The sequence below is a fragment of the Protopterus annectens genome, chromosome 10.part0 (genome assembly GCF_019279795.1).
Source record: "Protopterus annectens isolate FY-2018-M chromosome 10.part0, PAN1.0, whole genome shotgun sequence".
Classification (NCBI taxonomy): Eukaryota; Metazoa; Chordata; order Ceratodontiformes; family Protopteridae; genus Protopterus; species Protopterus annectens.
In genome coordinates, this window is record NC_056744.1 from 245,766,686 (window position 1) to 245,789,488 (window position 22,803).

The 22,803-nt window shown below is 36.5% G+C and overlaps 1 protein-coding gene across 1 annotated transcript in view; it reads left to right on the plus strand.

The window, feature by feature from the left end:
- Positions 1 to 22,803, plus strand: part of CD7 (CD7 molecule) — a 154,053-nt gene that overhangs the window by 75,011 nt on the left and 56,239 nt on the right. The window contains exon 2 of the mRNA XM_044084850.1: positions 16,687 to 17,031. Coding sequence (XP_043940785.1) covers positions 16,687 to 17,031 — 345 coding nt within the window. The remainder of the gene's footprint in view (positions 1 to 16,686; positions 17,032 to 22,803) is intronic.

Sequence of the window (22,803 nt, forward strand, 5' to 3'; positions counted from 1 at the left end):
TAAAGCATAACATAGAAAATAATCATAACAAAAATAGAAAATTATTTAAATTATTCCTAAAAGAAACAAAAAAGAAAACATCCAGAAAACAAATGAATGTTTTATGTACTTCATCACCCTATCCTTTCTGCCATAACCACAAACTTGTTTTTCAAAGACTTTATCTAAGTCCCATTCCTTATTATGCAAAACTTCCTGACATTGATTATTCAGATAAACCTTGTTGCCGAAAAATATGCCAATTTTCTCTATCCTCTCATGCTTTGTTTGTGCTTATTCTGATACAGGATCATTTTAACGCTCACTTTACTACTTCATACTTGTCTGAGTGGTATATTTTCTCCCATTTTTTAATTGTACTGCCTCTCAGGAAAACATGTTCTACATCTTCTTCTTCTAACCCCCCACCATTTTTATTACAAATTCCTTCTTCATTCTATTTATTCTTTCTTATTGAGTCTCAATTCTCCCTTCATACTAGTCTTCTAAATAATATCTATGCACAACGTTTTATACTGATCTCTTTTACAATTCTTTGCGGTACCTAATTTAACCATCACACATATTGATATTGTCTTATTTCCTTTCTAAATATAGTTTTCATCCTCTTACCTCTTAAATAATGTTCCCCAAACACCTTATATTTTCTGTACTTCACTTTCCTTAACAGGCCTCTGCCCTGCTGTTGATTTTTAATAGAAAAATAAGTACAATTACATCAAAGAAACCTCCCGTATATATTTTCTTTTATAGTATTCAGTTGATTCCCTCACAAAAATCTTGTGTTCCCTTTCCCTATTCAACAGATATACACTGCTCTAAAACTGATCATCCCTGGAGTTCTAGTTATCATATGTACATACTTTTGAAACAGTCATTTATGTGCTTTCTACACAGCAACTGCCTCCTTCATTTTGCTTAATATTACATCTCACGTTACTGGGTGAGTAAGTTGGTATAACTAAGAAAATTATGTTTTTGAGCTATGATAAAGAATCGGAATTGCCTAGACATAGTAAGGTCTGGTCTAATTATGGTCACTGCCAAAAAAGCAATTACTACAAAACGGAAATCAAAGTCAACACCAACTGTACTTTATGTAGTGAATAAAGTAACAGAGATAACAGAGGTAAAACAACTGGAAATGGGATATTTAGAAAATGATAGGGGAAAGTTGGGAATTGTCAGAACAATACATGCAGAATAATGTTTTGGAAGAGGAAAGAGAAAAACAAGGTAAGATTTGTAATGTTTAACTGACAATTACTGGATAGATTATGTGATGTATAATGTTTGCAACTAAAAATGTGTCAGTATGGTTTATTTTCAAATTTATAAGTGCGTAATTGCCTATGCAATAAATGATAATGTAATAAAGATGTTTCTTGTTTAAAAAATTCTATATCTCACTTTTTAATCAATACTTTATTTCCAAGCACAATGCTTAATGTATTAAACATTATATTATATCTCCATTATATCTTCCTAAATCCTTTACTTTTTTCTTAAATGTATCTTCCCTAAATTTCCTTCCACTTTTTTAAGCAACTCCTTTATCCAAAACTTATTTTCTCAAATAAAATCACATTGGTTAAGTGAAAAACTAGTATCATTTCACTATTTCCAAATAATCTTCCTATCATATTTTCTTTTCGCTTTCACTATCAGTATATATATATATATATATATATATATATATATATATATATATATATATATATATATATATGGGTCCCCTTCACATTGCCAACATCTCAAAATGCAGACAACCATATGGCCGACACCATATGATCGACATTTGAAATGCCGACAATGCGGAACTGGCATCTCAGTACAGTGCGGAATGGAAAGATTTTCATTCCTGCACTGTAGTGCAATCTCGGAGTTGGTATATTAAAGTTACGGGGGGTGGGGAGGCCGGAGCCCCCCCCCCAGGGGTGCAGAGGGGCATAGCAGTGTAAAGGAAGTTTTTTTTTCCCTTTTTTGTGGTCTACTTCCATTGTCAGCATTTCAAATGTCGATCATATGGTGTCGGCCATATGGTTGTCGGCATTTTGAGATGTCAGCAATGTGTAGTAGACCCATATATATATATATATATATATATATATATATATATGTACACACACACACACACACAGACACACACACGCACACAGCACTTTAAGAGCATCCTTTCTCCACCTCAGTATTTCTCCTCTCAACTCATTTAGTAAGAGAGAAACATATGAGTTATCATATATTGTAGGCAATGACCTTTGAACTAGGGTCTATATTACAAAATTGAAAACCTGTTTCAGCAAACACCACAACACTGCCACACATAGCCTGAACTGCAAATACACCGAACCCCCTAAACCGTGAAATTTCAAATCTCGAATCGTCATAGTCAGCCAACACCACTGCGCGCTACATACTACATACCGAAACATAATATATAAAACACATACATCCACTAACCAAACCCTACTTCTAATCCTACACTAAACCTTACATACGTTACTATCTATGCACTTACCTTAACCCGCACCCTAACCCTAAGGTCTATAACTATTGCACATTTACCCTACACACATATACCCAAACAAAGCAAATAATCCACACACATACACTTAACAAAACCTTACTTCTAACCCTACAGTAAACCTTACATACATTACCTATCTATGCACTTACCTTAACCCGCACCCTAACCCTAAGATCCGTAACTATCGCACACTTACCTTACGGAGCTATACCGTGGATGGGCCAACCATGACACTTCGACATTTCGTGTTTTGCGGTTTTGAACGTTCGCCATTACCGTAGTTCGCGCTATACGTGTCGGTGTTGTGGTGTTTGCTGAAATGGATTTTTGATCTCGTAATATAGACCCTTGAAATGATATACCAAAAGCCAAACCTTTTCACAATCGCCCAAAGATATTTATGTGAATGTTATTGTATGCTTTGGTAATGTCACATACCAATAATAATATTTTTTCTTTCTTTCTTTTGCATGCTCCCCTATTTCTTTTACTAAAACCAATAACTCCATTAACCTCCCTTTTCTACAAATTCCCCCATTTTCCCCTGTCATCTTCCCTAGTTTATTTTCATTAGGGTTTTATGATTTGCATTGCACGGTGCAAATTATCACCACTTCTTTAAATCTCTTTCCACCCTTTTTCCATATAAACATTATAACTATATACAATATTATCTTTTTGTATATCCTCATATTTTCACTGTTAACTTATAAATAAAAATCTCTGCCAATTCTTTCTTTTGTGAATCAAACATATTTCCCTGAGGCACTGTCTACAGTAATCATTCCAAATACTTTCCTAATACTTCACTCAGTTCTTCCAGAATAGAGCTCTCTATATATGCCATTTCTCTAGCATCCTTCCATATTCTACTTCCCACTTGTGTTTTCTTACCAATGCATTTTTATGAATCTTCTCTAACCACCTTCTTAATTTCTTCCTGTCTCTATTTAGTCACTATTCTCATCAAACACATTTCATGACTCAACATTTTCCTTATAGAAAAACAAAACTTTTTTTTCCTTAAAAATTGTTTTTTCCACTTATATTTTCTTTCATTTCTTCGTATCTCTCTCTATTTTATTCATTTTTATGCCTCCTTTGACAAAAATCATTAAAATCCTTTACTATTGTTCCATAACTTTCCTTTCCACACCATATTTTTCTTTTTATTCCAATATATATTCTCCTGTGTTTGTCTTTAAATACCATCCACTTTTTCTAACACAAGATGCACAGGCACAGCATAATGCTTCAGAGAACATCCACGTGCAACTAACAACAAGCAAAACTGCAATTCAAATTGTAGCTTGCTACAGCATCACCCACCATGTCCCAGGACCCCCATTCCATGTTTCTGGAAAGACTGGGAAACATAAAGGTCCTACCAAACACCCTAATATTGGGTGATTTCAATTACCCAAACATTAACTGGGAGAACTACTCAGATACTAACTCCCTTGCCCAACATTTCCTAGAATTTATAAACTCAAACACCATGGTTCAACTGGTCAACACTCCCACCAGAGGTGACAACATATTGGACCTGGTTATCACCAACATGGGCGACCGGTGTTCCACACCGGAGGTCAGCTCCTCGCTGGTTAGATCTGACCATAAACAAATCACTTTGGATATCTACATTCTGCCCCCACCCCTGGACAAGGAAACCTCTGGGAAAACTTTTCAAAAGCAAACTACACATTAGTTAAGACCGAGGTGGAAAGTTTCAAAGCCCCCATGCTGAAAGATAACACTGTCCAAGCTGTAAAATCCTTTACTAATGCATTCTATGGGCACCTACAAGAATGCATGGATCATGCCATCCCAAGCAAAACCAAGACTCACTCCTCCAAGAAAAGGAAACCAGTCTGGTGGACCCCTGCCATAAATAAACTATACAATAGAAGGAGGAAACTAGTACAGAAAAGAGTAAAATTCCAAGAAGGGAAGACATCCTTGATCAGTATCAGTAAGAAACTATGATCCCTCATAAAATCATCTAAGGTAAGCTTCAAAAGAAAAATTGCCAAGGACTCCAAAGCTAAACACAAGGCATTCTTTAGCTATGTCAAGAATCTAAGTGGCAATGCTCAGATCTGCTCGGAGTTAGTGCAGAATGGCACAAAATACACTGAACCGACCAATATCACCAACATCCTGGCAGACAGGTTCACTGCAAACTTCACCCCCCTCTCACCCCCAAAAGGGCACAGAACCATACTTGAAGAATGTAGAGTCCCTGAAATCACAGACACTCAGGTTAAAACAGCTCTCTCCAAAGCCAAAAACACAGCATCAATGGGACTGGATGGTGTCCCAGGCTGTATCCTACACAAGCTCAAAGATGAGCTAACCCCTCACCTAAACACACTGTTCAAACTCAGCCTCTCCACAGGCTATGTACCCATAGAGTGGCGCACAGCAACAGTTATTCTACTCCACAAAGGTGGAACCATGACAGACCCCAGGAACTATCGCCCTATAAGCCCGACCAACTTGGTCTGCAAGGCTATGGAGTGCATCATCATGGAACTCATTAACAGAGACATTGGAAACCTCCAAACACTGGACCCTACGTAGTTCGGCTTTGTTAAGGGCAGATCAGGCCTCTTAAACCTGGTGGACTTCCTTGAGTCAGTTACCAAGGGCTATAGTTGAGGGAAAGTTGGTACACACAGCCTACCTAGACCTCGCAAAGGCCTTCAACACCATTCCCTATTCTGGTATTATAGACAAGCTCACCAGCCTGAACATAAACCCCTATGTCACAAGATGGGTTGCCAACTGTCTCACGGACAGAACCCACATGGTGAGAGTTGCGGGAGCTAGGTCCGACTCTAAATTGGTTACAAGTGGCATTCCCCAGGACCCAGTCCTGAAACCGCTCCTGTTCGGCATATACTTCTCAGAGGTACAGGCAAGCACAGAAGGACTATGGCTGACCAAGTTCACAGATGACTGCAAACTAGGGGCTATAACTGACTCTCTGACTGACACAGGGATCCTCCAAAAGGGTCTCACTGAGACAGATACCTGGTGTCAAAATCATGGCCTCGAGCTAAATGCCAAAAAGTGCATAGTCATCCCCTTTGGAAAAAACAAAGTACCCACAAACTACCACATAGGTGGTAGTCCCCTAAATACGGAAGACATAATAAGAGATCTGGGGACCCAAGTAGATAGTAATCTCACCTTTGATAATCACATTGCCAAAGTGGTTAGAAAATCTTTCTATGTGGCCCACCTAATCACAAAAGGGTTCACATCCAGATCAAAAGAGGTCATTGTGCCCCTCTACTCATCACTCATCAGATCCATCATAGAGTACAATGCCCCATTTGTGATGTACCTTACAAGACACCTGCAGCAGCTGGAAAGACCACAGAAGTACCTCACCAAGAGGATCAGTGGCCTCAAACAGATGTTCTATGCAGCTCGACCTTTTCTTCTTCCTCACTTTCATTGCCTGTCACACTTGATTTCATTCCTCTCAGCATCACTTCATTACTATTTTCCATATTGTTTACATTACTGCCAATATTTGCATCTTTAACTTGCTCACTTCTTTCATTTTTGATAATGTCCTCACCAGTTATACCCCGATTACTGTTCATGCTACCACACACACACACACACACACACACACACACACACACACACACACACACACACACACACACACACACACACACACACACACACACTAGCAGCTGACTCTTCTTTCTCACTGCTGTATCATGCTGCTTACTCCCTTTTACTGTCTGTGAGTATGTCCGTCTTACTGCCAACACGGCCTCTTCTCCTACTTCTTCCATCACAGACTCAGTAATGCCCTGGAGGATGCTGACATTTGTGCAGTCACTGAAACTTGGTTCAGAGCTGTGGAGAGCACCCCAGCCTTACCAGGTTACTCATCCTACCATACTTTCAGACCCCAAACGGAGGGCTACAAAGCCAAAGGAGGTGGAGTTTCAATATTTATCAAAGACAAACACACCTCCAGGCTGGTCAAATGGTATGATGCACAGGAGACACTCCAAGTGCAGTGAACAGTTGACAAAACACCTATTCAAATCATAACTAGCTACAGACCTCCAACCAGGACTCAGGATGCCCAGTCCACCTATCTGGACTTATTTGAATCCATCAAGAATCAACCCTCTACCCTGATCCTGGGTAAATTTAACTACCCAGCCATAGAGTGGAAGACCTATTCTAGCCCAAACATGAATGTCTTGAGATTCCTCGACTTTGTCACTCACTGCCAATACATTGGATCAGCTGGTCAACACCCCTACGAGAGGTGAAAATATCCTGGATCTGATCCTAACCAATATGAGTAGCCACTGTAGCACCCCTACAGAGTCATCTTCCTTGGTAAGATCCAACCATAAAGTGATCACTTATGAAGTCACAATCTCTTCTGACCCCCCCCCCCCCCCATCAGGGTCAAACAAAAAACTTTTCCAAAGGTGATTACAATCTCCTCAGAGGATGTATAAGGAGCTTCACAACCACTGTCCCTTCAGTTGGAACTAGCACTAATGTCCAAGCCTACATCAAAAAATGATATGAGCACCTACATAGTTATATGGACTTAGCAATACCTGACAGGACCAAATCATCTTCCTCAAGGAAGAGTAAACTAGTCGGGTGGACAGCAGCAATAAGCAAACTCTATCATAAAAGTGAAAAAAATGCTGTCCAGGACCAAGAAGGAAAAGGTGCCAAGTTAGAAGGAATCTCTCCTTTGTCTGAACAAGCAAATAAGGTCACCGGTGAAACCTTCTAAGGCTTCCTTTGAGTCCAAATTGGCCACATCCACTAAGGACAATCACAAGGCCTTCTTCACATATGTCTGCAATCTCAAAGGTAACACACAAATCTGCTCTGAACTGGTGCCCAGTAACACCACTTACACAAACGCCATTGATATAGTCAACCTGCTGGCAGTCAGCTCCATTAGACACCCTATTTAACCAAAACCTGAGCATCTGCTTCATCCTAGCTGAATGAAGGACAGCCACTGTCATCCCTCTACACAAAGGTGGAACATCCACTGATCCAGGCAATTGTAGGCCCATCATCCTAACTAGCCTGATCTCCAAGGCAGTGGAATGCATTATCATGGACCTTATAAACAAGGACATTGGCAACCTCCAGATGCTTGACCCCACACAGTTTGGTATTGTCAAAGGGAGATCAGGCCTGTTAAACTTTGACTTCTTTGAAACAGTCACCAAAGCCATGGACAAGGGGAATACGGTGCACACCAAATACCTTAACCTAGCCAAAGCCTTTGACACTATTCCCCACTCGGGCATAATAGATAAACTCTCCCAGCTAGGGACCAACCCATATGTTACTAAATGGTTAGCTAACTGGCTCACTGATAGAACCCACTCAGTCAAAGTAGGGGAAGGCACCTCTAGTAGTAGACTGGTAATGAGAGGTGTCCCCCAAGGATCTGTCTTGGGGCCTCTACTGTTTGGGATATACTTTTCTGAGGTGCAAGCCAAAACCACAGTGGTCTGTGGCTGACCAAGTTTGCAGATGACTGCAAGCTGGGCACTGTCTTAAATTCCCCTAGTGATGTGAACATATTCCAAGAGGGCCTTACCCGAACTAATGACTGGTGCCAGAAGCATGGCCTCAAACTAAATGCCAAGAAATGCATCATTATCCCCTTTGGGGAAAATAGCATCCCCACTAATTTTCACATTAATACCAACATACTAAGCACGCAGTCAGTCATGCGGAACTTGGGTATCCAGGTTGATAGCGACCTTACTTTTGACAACCAAGTTGCCTCCATTGTACGGAAGGCTTTCTACATGGCTTACCTCATAAATATGGGTATTTCATCCAGGAACAAGGAGGTCATAACATCCCTGTACTCCTCCCTTATCAGACCCATTATTGAGTACAATGCCCCTTTGGCATGTACCTTGCCAAGCACATGCAGCAGTTGGAGGGACTACAGAGGTTCGTGACTAGAAAAATCCAGGATCTCAAGCACCTATCCTATACAGATAGGCTAAAAGCCCTGTCCCTTTACTCAGTCTTATACAGACTGCTCAGAAGTGACCTGTGTCTGGCATACAAGGCCATCTCAGACCCAGCCTTGATGGTGTTGCTGCATATCCATAAGACAAACTCCACTGGAGCAACCCATACGCAAGGCCTTAACCTGGTCTGTGACATTAATAGAACTTATTGGCAGGATAGATTTGTGTCCCAAAGACTCCCCCATTTCTAGAATAGACTCCCTCTCCATGTCAAGCAGAGTACCTCTCTAGTCATCTTTAAGAGGAACCTGGATGACTGGATGGGAAACAGAAAATACACCCCTAGGATCCCATCTGTGTCCCTACTGGACAGGGGAAACATGTGCTTACTTTGAGGGAACATGGGCAAAATTCCTGGCTAGGTTTATAATCGCCTCCTGGCCAATAACCTAGTATCATGCTATGAACCTATGAACCTATACATGGTCTGCTCCCAAGATCACCAATACCATTATCCACTAACAGACATTGTCATCCCAATGGTGTGTATTATTCACCACTGTTTCAGCTGCTGTTAACTGCCTCAGTGCTTCATCCTCCAGACCATCAGGCAAAAACAGGGTCTATATCACTTCATTGAAAAATTGGGGTCATCAAATGGCATTTTCAGTGCAATTACATCGAACATGCTGTGCGTTGAACAGTTCATACTGAGATCGCAGTATAGTGAAGATCAGGAAAGTTGCCCTTTCCTCACTGTGGTGCAATCTTGGAGTTGGTATATATAATTAGGGGGGCTGAGGGGACTTTGATTGATGGTAGTTTCAATGAAATTCCATTTGCTGAAGTGACTGCTCGATGAAGTGATATAAACCTACAAAAACATTGTAACTTAGATATTCTCCACAGTGCTATTGTTTTCTTCCTCAGGTAATACAACCTTCTCTCTCATAATTGCCTACATAGCTTACCTGATCAAGAGAGAACTAAAACTAAATAATCGCTCTGCTATTGGATTCAAGGATACATCATGAAGACCAAGCTTATCAGAAATAAGGCACACTGCTAATCCAAGAATTTTATGATAAGTAAGGTCCTCATTTCTACCAGCCTGAAGTAAATATGTTCATGCCTCACATATGCAGAGCTGAGCAAACCGATAAAGTGTTTTAAGAGAAGATTGTGTATTGCTGTAGGACATAATTCCAAATCATTAATAGATACTGAGTGGCTACAATTTAAGCAGCATGCACAGTATATTCATCTGCATGCATAGCACAGACTAAGTCTTTAACAGTATATGTGCCAGCTCATCCACTGAGATTTCAAACAATATTTTGATATTAACATCAAATATTTGGGGAAGCTGTATTTGCTACATATTTGGATCAACATTCCCCCAAGTCTTATACACACAATGGTCAAATATTCCTTCAAAAAGTCACTGAAAGTCATCCCAGTGGCTCCCCATTAGGCAGAGAGCTTTCTTACTTCTAAATATCTCAGTATTCAAGCTCCTAGATAAGTCGTACTGTCCACCTCATAAACACTGATTCCTATTCCACTTTACTGAATACTGTCTCAGGTGCCATGATGGGCTCATACTCCACTGACCTACTGACCTTCCCTTTCAAACAGCAATAAATAAAACTGCTGTCTGTAAACCTGTTCCTTCTTACTGGTGCACTTTGCCTGAAGAATAGATAAATACACTGACCCAATTATTGAAATTACTTAAATTGCATCTGCTTAGCCAAGCCAAGTGTATCTGCTTTAATGATCAGACTTACTTGACTGTAGCATGCATATTACTCTTTCATTAATCATAACACTTCATTACACTTCCAAGGTGAACATCTAACTGCAGGATAACTCCACTGGATTTGCAAATATCGCATTGCTTTTGTAAACTTTGTATCAAGGTATATACTATAAATGTACTCTTTTGTACTTCTTATGTGATACACATTCTTGCTGTTTTATGGAATGCTTATTTCACTCTGCATGTACCAGTTGCTCCCAGGATATGGCTTCAAAGGCTCTTCAGACCAGTGCATTCTCCTGGTTAACAAAATAAATAAATAAATGAATAAACTGATGACATAACTGCAGCATTTTCTAATCAATACTTTTCTAACACTGTCCTGCCATTATCAAGTAACACTATATTCTTCTACAGACAATAACCATGCTACAGATCTTTAGATCCCTCTAATATGTATACTTTTTGCACTTTTAACCTACATAATTTTCTGGAGTAAGAACCATATCTTATCTCTCCAGTGCTTTCTTTTCTAACTGCCATAATTAGTTCAATTAACAGGCAGCTACACCTACCTGTCTCTGACCCTAGTCAGCCATTCTGGTCATATCATGTTTTCCATATTACCTAAGCTTACTATTGTTGTCTATATCCTACTAAATTTAGAATTGTTACTATATGGTTAAAATGTCTGTAATGCCTTGTATGCCATTTCTAATCCTCATTACTCTTTCATGGTCAAACCTTATTGAATTACTTATTCATACCTCCCAACTTCTTATAGGATCACAGCAGGTTACTAGGCTAATGGCCTTAGAGTCATTTTCATTCTAGCCATTCACGGCCCAATTTTCCCAATTATCAATGCCTACAAGCTAGAAATGCTTTGGTATATACCTGTGATTTAGGGTATCCAAAAACTGCCCCTGTCTATAGGGGCCACAGGCCACAAGCCAGGGTTGAATTTACAATTTTCCATCCATTGGTCCAAACTGCATTTGAGTAGGCTTGGGGAAGAGCTCTGTTTCACATGAATGGATAGTCTGTTCCAGAGGAGGGGTAATCTCTGACGCACACACCTGTCTTTCCAATATGTTTTGTTTATGTCATAGATGGCATTTAGATCCTTAAATCAGGTAATTCTAAGTACTGTTTGTTTTGTGAATATGTAGCAGATCCATCAGGGCTGAATTGGAAAAAGCCTTGTAGATTAGGTATAGATTGCCCCTCAGTAGTCTGTAGGAGACCAAATATAGGGACAAGGCTTTGAAGCCGTCCACATAGGACATATTATTTACACCCTGGATTCTTTTAGTGAGGAAACTCTGTGATGACGCCAGCTGTTACAAATGCCTAGTCAGATACATGCCGAAGGGTGCATTGTGCTTAATTATTGGTGTAATGATCTCTTTAGACCTGGGTGCCATGCCCTTACTTATAAGTTGACCCATGTAGAAATATTTTTCACTACAATGGACACATGGTGATCAAAGTTCAAACTCCTGTCAATCTGAGTTTCCGAGTCCCTTACCACTTGGCCTACTCTTAAAGGAGTGTTATCAATTTTGTAATTTGCAGGGGTAGTCATCTTCCCAAAGGATATAATTATGGATTTTTTGTTTTGAGTTTTAGATCATGGTTTCTGCATCAGTTATTTTTCTGCATCAGGCCTTCATGGAGGATATCAACATATTTGGGGATTCAGTGATTGCATTCAGCCTGCAGTCACCAGCAGATTTGGTCAGCCAAATGCCTTCTACATTTGCCTTGACTTCAGAGAGGTATATTCCAAACATGAGAGGTCCCAGTACAGAACCCTGTAGGACACCAGTAGTAACAGTCCTCTTTTGCGGAGGTGGGTTACACCACCTTCACTTCATGTGTCCTATCTGTGATCTATTTGGATATACATTGGGTGACAAAGGGATTTATGCATAAATCTGTGAATTTGGCTATAATACTCAAATGAGGTATTGTGTCAAATGCCTTTGCCAGGTCAAGGTAGACAATATGTACCATTTTACCCTCATTCATGGTCTTAGTGACAATCGCAAAGAAGTCATCCAAGTTTAGTAGGTATGACCTGCCCTTGATGAAACCAAATTGGAATGGGTCCAATGTCTGAAGATTTCTTCTGTCTATGTTTATTAGGTCCACAATAATTCTTTCCTTGGACTTTCATATAAGACTAGTCAAACTTATGGGTTTGTCATTCCCTGGGTCTGTTGACTGTCTGCCTTTGCTCAAGAAGTTTGGACAAAAACAAAACTAATGTGAGGACAAAGGTCCCAAATCAAAGATAATTTTAAATATTACTCCAACTAACTTAAAAAGTTAACAGAACAACAGGTTTTGAAACTGAATGCCTTTTCTGAACAATAAGAACTATGAAACACTATGATGTCTGATTTCATTGGCTGACTCTATTGGTTGGTAATCTTTAGACATGTAGAGCCATGCTTATCATCCATTTTAAAAGCCTTTCAGTTGTGTAATAACAATATTCCATGAGTACCTTGTTTGTATTGATTGTATTGTTTAATCTGGGAAATGCTTCTACAATTTTATGGTCTTCTACCAGAGATATCATATTATATTTACAGAGTATAGTAGTTAGACATTTTGCCATTGAAACATCCTCAGAAAACAGACTATTCCCAGCAAGATTTTCTTTTCTAGTTAATAAACACAGACAATTAAACTTAACAGACCCTCACTTAAACTCTTGCTTAGGTGCAACAGCAGCAATCTAGCAGCTCTTCAACTCTTCTTTGACTGACCAATGCTACTTCACAGTGCTGATATGGCAAATAAAAGCTGCCTGTATTTAGCATTGTCCTTAACGTTCTGCAATTATGTGGATAAAGTAATCAGTGTTCTTCAAATCAGAGTTAACATAAAAACAAGGATATTTTGCTCTTTGGGGTCTGTAGAGTCAGTGTCCATTGTCTTGTCTTGTTTATTCTTACTTCTGGAACTAACCATCTCACATCAATGCCTGTTTACCTTGGATTGGCTCTGTGAACTTTATTTTGATATTAATAATCTCATTTCTAGCAGAAAATGACTTATAGAACTTATAAAAAGTGTCAATAAATGTTTCACTTACTTGCTTTACTGCCACTTAGTTACAGCCTCATATTTTCTCAGACACTATTGTTATATAGACTATAAAATGCTCAGAAATGTTGGGTTACAAAAGACTGGATAGTATAACTTTGCTTTACTAGCAAAATACAGTTATTCAACCTGCTACATTTATCAGTGTGCACAGAGAATACAGAGTAGAACTGTTCATATGCATCATGTTTCCTTCTGTGTTATTACTTTAGACTTTGATTTTTCTTTCTCAGGTTATAGCTGGTGAGCTATATGGCATACTTCTCAACTGTCTCTTATTTTGTGTCATATTTTTGTCTGCTCTCTCATAAAATTTCAGATTTACTGGTAAATCACGGAGGATTACAGTCAGTGAATTAAACTAGATATTAGAGTTTCACATTTCTTGTATCTCATAAAATGCAGGTTGATTCAAAACATATTATTCTATTAACTGTTTATGTGAATTGCAGTAATATTAAAAATTCAGCCTTTATTTGGGGACTTTGCTCCTTGGTTGTTTATGACATTGTCTAGAATTCTTGAGCAAAGAAGATGAGAGGTATGCTTACCACTGATAATACCATAATTACAAATATCTTTGACATTGCAGTGGCAGCATTAGGTTTAACACTGATTGTTAATCAGATTGCTAAAAATTATCTTTTTTATTATTCTTTATCTGGCATAGTGAAAGATTGCGCTTAGTTTTATTTACTGATAATAATTTTAACCAAAGTGCATTGCTTTAGCTACTGTTTTGTGCCTCTATCTTTCATTTTTTTGTTAGTTTGCTTCTAAACTTTGAAAAGAGAGTTATCTTTCTTTATGCAAGTATTTTTACTGAGTTCTTGCTGTGCCTAAGAAATTGACAGTATTTGTACAGCAGTCCGACTGCATTCCATATATCTTTAGAATATTATGATGTCATCAGTGTTAAATATTATAAAGACCTGACATTGAAATTTAGAGGAATGACCAAGCTGGTAAGACAGATGGAGAATTGGTCAAATAGAAAACAAGATCATTGTTCAAGGAGTGGCTTGTACTGAGAAAAAAGAAGCCAGTGTTATGAAATTGACCTCAGTATAAATATTTTATCCATTGTAACTAAAGAAAGAACAGCAGGTTTAGCTACACTCATGATAACAAAACTGGAGGAGTAGTCATAAATGGGTGAATAATCTTATATGAAGTTTAGTGAAGCTAGCTTAGACAGGGAGCAGCAAGGATCTATTAAATCTATTATAACAAACACAATGGCACAGCCTTCTAAGGACATGGAAAAATAGGTACTTTGAGAGTGGTGGTGCTGCGGTAGCGTTGCCGCCTCACAGTAAGACGCTGTCCGGTTCAATTCTCAGCTAGAGTGTCTTCTGCGTGGAGACATGCGTGAATGGGCATACCTTTGTTGAAGGTTGTGCATCAGGGCTGGCAACTCGGCACGTAAAAATCAACTGCCAATCATTAGCAGACCAGAATTTCGCTGTGGCGACCCCTAACCGGGAAAAGCCAAAAGACACATACATACATAGAGTGTTAAGTAAATGCTAAAGAAGGTTATGTTCAGAGGAAAGCTCTGGCAATGATCTATGATTCATAAAATGGAGTTTTAACGGGCTGTAGCAAAGTAGCATGACAGACTGCACAGGATAGGATGTGTACACTTGTGGAGAGCATGTGTGACAATTCTCTTACAAAGTACAGTGGTAATGCAATACTCAAAAATGCCCTACAAAAAAAGGGCATCAAGATTATGTGAAATGTGAAGTATGACCATTAAGACAGCCACAGAGATAGCCAAGAAGTAAAGCAGTTGAAATATGAAGTATTGATGAAAGCACTAGGTATATGCACCCTGGATGAATAAATGACCAATGATATACAATGTGTACTACCTGCATTACCACATATTGGCTGGGGTTGGATTTTAGCAGAAAAGAAAGATAGAAAAGGAGTCAATAGAGTCAATACTTCAATAATAGCTGGACAGTGAAAGATTCAAGTGAGACCCAAAGAAGTACTTTGTTGTAGAGAAAGTTGTGGGCTCTGAAATGATAGCCAGAGAGATTAAAATGGCTAAGAGCAGCAGAAGGCTCTCAGTAGTTGTTTGTTATAGCTACAAGACAGAGAAAGAGGAACAGTAATGGTATGTTTGTATAAACAAGCTGTAAAATGTTAATGAACCTCAATACAGATCATTTGCAAACACCAAAAATGCTTGAAGATATAATTTTGCTTCAGCATTGTAATGTTTTAAGAGTGGCTGCAGCAATGTGCAAACATTGCAAGGACATACATTTCTGTCGCAAGAATATGAGTCACTCTGTGGAATAGGTGATTCTTGTTTGTTTAGCAACTCGCACACCTGTATGAGCTGGCAGGAGAAGATGGACTGAGTGGCTGCCACCTCAGGGAGGGATGCAGCTCTGCCTTACCACATGGGTTAGACATTGTGGAAACATTTAGTGTCTGCCTGTGGAGTTTGTGTTTATTGAGCCTGCACTGCTGTGCAGAAGTTCACACTGTTACCTGGGGAGACTTCAGTGTGTGAAGGCACACTTTTCCTTGGAAGGCAGCTATACAGCAGAGCTTGGAAGATCCACTGCAGGGGATGAGGGTGATCCACTTGGGGTCAGGATAGGCCACCCCACAGCACCAGCAAATCTGACCTGCTCCCTGCAACCTGACTATTGTCACAAGTGCATGAGATTGTGGGGGAGGGAAAATTCCCAAGCAAGAATGAATTGGCCAGTGGGTTCTTGCCTGCCTGGGAATCTCTGGCTCCCACAGAACAACAGAGATGATAAGATGCAGATAGAGAAACCAGTCTTGACCTTGGGAATGAAAAAAGAAAGTAAGAAAGAAAAAAATAGAAAAGAAAATAATTTTTATAATGTGGCAGCTAAGGTTCATAGTTACATCCTATATCCTCCCTTAAATGAGGCTGGCCACTGAACCTCAATCGTTCCACTTAATATGTGGCAAGATTAATGTGCTGCTTCTCAGAATAGCAAGAATTTAGTCATACAGAAATCACCAATCAGGCTAACAATATATACATCTATAAAGCTTGACAGCTAGATAGATATAGATATATAGATATTTGTGTGTGTGTGTGTGTGTGTGTGTGTGTGTGTGTGTGTGTGTGTGTGTGTGTGTGTGTGTGTGTGTGTGTGTGTAACTGAAGATGCATGTCAAAGATTTCATTCCAGCTGAATTAAGTTTGTTTACTTGTGTCACTAGGAATCAACTGAAACTTTTTATTTGTTGTTTCCCTTCTACAGGTACCACGGTTACCCAGTCAGAAACATTCATTCATGTTCAAGAAGGAGAAACGATCAGCATAACATGTGCTGTACATTTAATCAACAGCACTCTAACTGGGATGTATTTAAAGAAAAATTGGAAAACCTTTGATAAGATTTTCCATATTTCAAACACTATGGATTTCGTAGTTGATCAAAAGTACCAAGATCGTATTACACATAATGGTCCTCTTAAAGAGCTGATAATAACCTTGAGGCAGCTGTTCCGCAATGACAGTGGTATTTACTTCTGTGAAGCAGTAATCAAAACTGACTCAAGACCACTAACTGTTTTTGGCAGCGGCACCCTGATTTATGTTTCAGGTTTGCATATATTACTTTAAAGTTAACAGTAATGACAGAAACATTTCCTCTTAAAAATGCTGCAAGCAACAGTTGTTTATGTATTATATGTGTATGTTTATCTATATGCTGGCACAGAACCAATCACTGTCTTTAGCCATGGTACAATTTGATTGTGTTAGGTGTGTACAAGTTATTTTTAAGTTAAAAGGAAGGCAAATATGATCATTTATTTCCTCACAAAAGTGCTGAAAACACGAGTCATCTATCTAGCTACACATTAGCTAGGAGGACACAAACTCAAAAACCTCAGGGAACTATGTAAAATCAAATTAGACCTAAAAATAGAAACCACTATCCTAGCCAGGAACATGAGCTGGAAACATTTACTTCTGGGTAAAAAAAAAAAAATCAAATCTACATCAATATGAATGCTTTCATTAAGAAACAGACTTCATCAGTCCAGTAGCAATGAGTTTACTAATGGCTGATGAAGTTCATTCGGTTTTCAGATGAAAACACCATTTTGTACATTCATGTGTTTTAAAACCTCTTTCTTTCCTGATAGTTATATAAAAATTTCAGAATAGCTACTTCATACATATCACACATACTTAAATACATAAAAACTTGATTGTTTTTCTGCCTCTCAATTTGTGGAGCATGGTTCACTCTTGAATTATGGTCACTGCCTGTTCAAAGATAATGAGTTTGAGCCTTAGCTGTATATGTTTTCTTTTGGTTTACAGAAAGAAGAGCAAATAGAATCTGGAACTCAAGAGCAAGAGGTGTCCTGATAAGGGTGCTTGTGGCTTTCTTTGCTGGGACTAATTTTGGCATCTGTAGGTGCTAAAATCATTTTTTTCAAATGAATGGCTACTTGTTTTGGGTACTCTATCATCTAGTACTTTTTTTTTTTTTAAAACAAATTTATTGTTTTAACATATAAGAGAAATATCATAACAATTTTATACAAATAATTAAAAATAGGTATTATTATAATATTCAACAAAACAACTAAAGTATTTACAAAGACATCCACTACAATCAGATCAATTAATTAAACTAAAATACTGTGCTATTGAAATTAGAATTTTTTTAACAAATTTTGTAAATTATCCCATACAATAAAATGTGATGTTTTTCTAGTTGTTCTCATTCTAATTGTGCTTATTTCCATATGACACATTATATTCATAACATTTTTAAATTCATTGAACGAAGGAGGTGTATCTGAAATCCAATTTCTAGTTATTATTTTCCTAGCCACTGCTAGGATAGACCATAACAAGGGAAGCTTAATCTTTTTAACACATTGAGGTACAGGTGTGTTGAATAATATAAGAGACTTAGAAATAATGAAATTATCTGTAAAAAGAGCCTGCAAAAATTTATTAATTGACTTCCAGTATTCTTTCAACTTCATACAGTCATAAAACATATGAGCCCAGTCAGCATTAATTTCTGCATTACATCTCTTACATAGATTATCTTTATTATTAATTTTATTCATCATCAAAGGTGTATAAAAAGATCTATATAAAAATTTCCATGTATAAAGTCTCCAGACAATGGAAGATGTAGTTCTATAAGCAGATTCCAATATATATTGTTTATCTTGTTGAGTTGGTGGGTCCCCATTAATAGAGGTGAAATAATTCCAGTATGAATCTACATTGTAAAAGTTTCTTGTCTGATAATTTTATGTATATATGAAAGTTTACCTTTATCAGAAACTTTATGCTGTAAATTTATTATCAAGTAATCAATCAGTTTTGGAATAGATTCTTTAACTGTTATAGACATTAGATCTATTCTATCAATGAGATGTTGTCTAAAGATCTGAACCTCTAACCAGCAAGTTTCTCTTAGATCAAATTCTTGTTTTAAGAAATCTAGATTTTAACTTTATTATCAGATATCAGCTGATACCAGTACTTTAGATTATTATCTATAGCTAAATGAGCTCCTTCAGAAGTAGATGACATAAGCATACCCTGAGTATAAATTATAGGGAATACAATAAAATTCCATTCCCTATACTTAGGGTGCATGAATATAAAGTTACGATAACTAATAATAATATTTAATGGGTAACAGACCATATGTTTAGGTGTAATAGGTGAAGTACAAAATTCCTTTAGCAACCACAACATGGAGTTATTTATAATCATATTTTTATGTGTTAAGGAGATTTTCATGAAGTGCATACTAATTAGCTCCCAATAATCTTTCCATTTTATGACATATGACCGATCTATTAATAAAGTAATAACTTTTATAATAGAAGAGATAATATATAAATTAAAGTCTGGAAAAGAAATACCCCTTGAGACCAGCTATTAGTATGTTTCTTTAATGCAATCCTAGGTCTATTAGGTGCCCATAAGAAATTTAACATTAGTGTATTCAGTTTCTTGATAGTTATTTTTGTAGGTGAAAGTATTATTGATTGTATTAAGTATAAAATCTTGGGGAATATTATCATTTTAATAATTGTAAGTCTCTCCTCCATAGTAAAAACATATTATTCCAGGTATTAAAAGATTTTATATATTAAGAAAACAGGTATTATAGTTATTATATATAATAGATTTAATATCTTTAGATAGTATTATACCTAAATAAGTTATCTGACCTGAGTTGGGTACATATTTAGTAAAATCACTAATGAGAGTATTTTTTCGTGTATATATAGGTAGTATTTTAGTTTTTCTTCATTGAATATTAAACCAGAAATACTTTTAAAATTCATCATTTTATCAAATAAAGACTGCATAGAAGAATTAGATCCTGCTGATGTAATTAGAACATCATCTGCAAAAGTTGAATTTTTGATGTTGTATTTTCTTCTATTTCAAAACCCTCTATGTCAGTACTGTTTCTAATCAAATTAGCCCAAGGCTCCATTACTAAAGTGAATAATAGTGGAGAAAGTGGACATCCTTGCTTTGTACCTTTAAGAATGGGTATTTTTGTGAAACATATGTTCCTACCTTAATATAAGCCAGCGTTCCTTTGTATAAATGCTCAATTAAATTTACAAATGCATCAGAGAAATTTGTGCATTTCAGTAAGGTAAACAGATAGTCCCAACTTACTGAATCAAATGCTGAACCTATATCAAGACTAATAAGTGTTAAATCTTTCTTTTTCCTATTTGCAAAATCAATTAATGTTAAAGTTCTTCTTATATTATCAAAAGTATTTCTATTTACAATGAAGCCCGTCTGATCTATGTCTATAATGCGGGGATAATTGTCTTCAATCTATCAGCAAAATACTCATAAACATTTTATAATCAACATTAAGTAATGAGATGGGTCGATATGAAGAACATCTAGTTGGATCTTTATTAGGTTTTAAAATTGGTGAAATAAATGTATATTGCCAAGATGGGGGTTATTAACTCAGTTTGGGCCAGAATAAAAACCTTATGTATTAATGAATATGTAGTTTTAGAAAGGATTTTATATATCTCTGGTATAATACCATCATTACCCGGTGCTTTGTTTGATTTAAGCTTATTTATTTGTGTAATAACTTCTGTATATGAAATACTCTTGTCCAATAGTTTAATCTGTTGTTTATTAAGCTTTTTATTCATGTTTGTGGTTATAAACTCCTTTATTTTATCTTTAGGTTCCATGTTAATGTTGTTATGGTTAATCTTGTGAAAGTGATTTCTAAATTCATCCAGTATTTCTGGTATACTAGAAACATTCCTCTTTTCCTTAGAGAAAAGATTTCTTTGATATGGTTTTGTTTATTAAATCTTTTGTTTTATTTTTAAGTCTATGTAAGTATTTGGGGCTTATTGAATAAGACAAAACTTGTATTTCTCTAAAGTTATTTTAACTTTATGAGTCAAAATTTCTTTGTATTTCTCATTTAGTTTGTTTATTTCTTCAATAACTTTCTTGTCCATAATATTTTCTTTATTATTATGTTTATAAGAGTCTAGTTTACTTTGAATATCTAACAATTCCTTATCCCAAGATTTCCTTTTGTTATTATACCATCTGATACTTTGTCCATATAGATATGATTTTAAGGCATCCCAAACATAGACAATGGAGACTTCAGGAGTATTATTTATGTCTAGAAAATGTTGTACTTCTGAAAGTATATATTCTTTATAGTCTTTTAGCTGAGTTAAGTATGCTGGTATCCTTTTGATCTGAACATTATGAGTATTTTTTATCATGAATTCAAAACAATTGAGTTATGATCAGATATAGGACATGAAATGATTTTGGAATTAATTAAATCTGTTACCATCTGGTTAGAAATAAAGACCCTATCTATTTTTGAATAAGTTTTGTATCTGTTAGAAAAAAAGGTGTATGGTAATGATTTTGACTCTATCTGATTATTAATATCATTCAAATGATAAGAATTAGCAAAATCATTTAAATGTTTTGCATTAGATGTAATTCTTCTTTTCTTTATAGTGGTAGTATCACTTTCATGTAGTATACAATTAAAATCACCAGCTAAAATAATATCCCCTACAGAGAATGATATGATCTTATCAATATGATGTTTCACTGTATTAATACCAATTCCAGGTATCCAATATACATTAATTAAAGTGTAAGTCTTCCCATTAATTTGTATTGTAACCATACAAAACATTCCTTTGTCATCCTGATAAGACTTAATGGTTTTAGGAATGGGCATACTTTTATTCCATAAAATAGCCACTCCTCTTTTTCTGAGTGTGCTCTGAACTAACCAATACTGTATACTTATTAGTGGCTAGTTTATCAATATCTTTTTTCAAGAGATGGGTTTCTTGCAGGAAGACTAGATTGGCCTTGTGTAGATTAATGTATCTTATTAGGCTTGCCCTTTTACACGGATTATTCAATCCATTAATGTTTAAAGAAATTCCTTTTAAAGATGTCATTTGGCATTTTAAAACTCAAGAATCTTATGATCGAAATAACAAATAACAAGATAAATAATGTTACATCTCCTCTTTTAGGTGTACCTTTAAATATAGCTGTATTTATTAAATCTCTTATGGGATTTTGTATAGGATTCAATTTTGTTTGTAGTGACAATGAGTGTACAAAATATATTGTGGATGTCAAAACTATATACATATAACAATGAACAAGTGAAAATAATGTAAGGATTAAACCTTGCATCCCGCCTGGAGTTGAAAACTCCAACTTAGAGCAGTATTTACTACTCAAGTTAACCCCTACCCTAAGCAGCAGTACCTCAGCTACCACCTTATCAATTTAATACTAGTTATATTTAACTGAGGTTAACAGTTTTCAATTCAATTATCTATCAAGACAAAACTACACATTTGGTAAAACAGCATCATATAAACTAAAATAAACTTTTTTTTTTTTTTTTTAAAACTGTTCATACTATTATATAGATCTATGTAATATATAACACTTGTATTCTAATAGCATTCAAATAATCTTAATGTTAGAAATCAAGAGGAGAGAAAATTATGTTCTAACATTCATTTAAATCAAAAACTTTGGCTAATATGATTCAGACATTACATGCATTAAGATGCATCTATTTTCTGTCATGTGAATTCTATCAACAGCTTCCAAAAAATCTTGAATTGTTTGTATATGAGCATTTACTTAAACTCATTATTGTCAATAGAGTAAAATATTGTATTCATAAAATTATTATAAATCATATTGCATAGTTATGCATATTCTCAGAAACACCTGCGTTATTACCTAAAAAAAGCCATCACACACATAAACACAGACACACACACATACATATACACACACACATATACACACACAC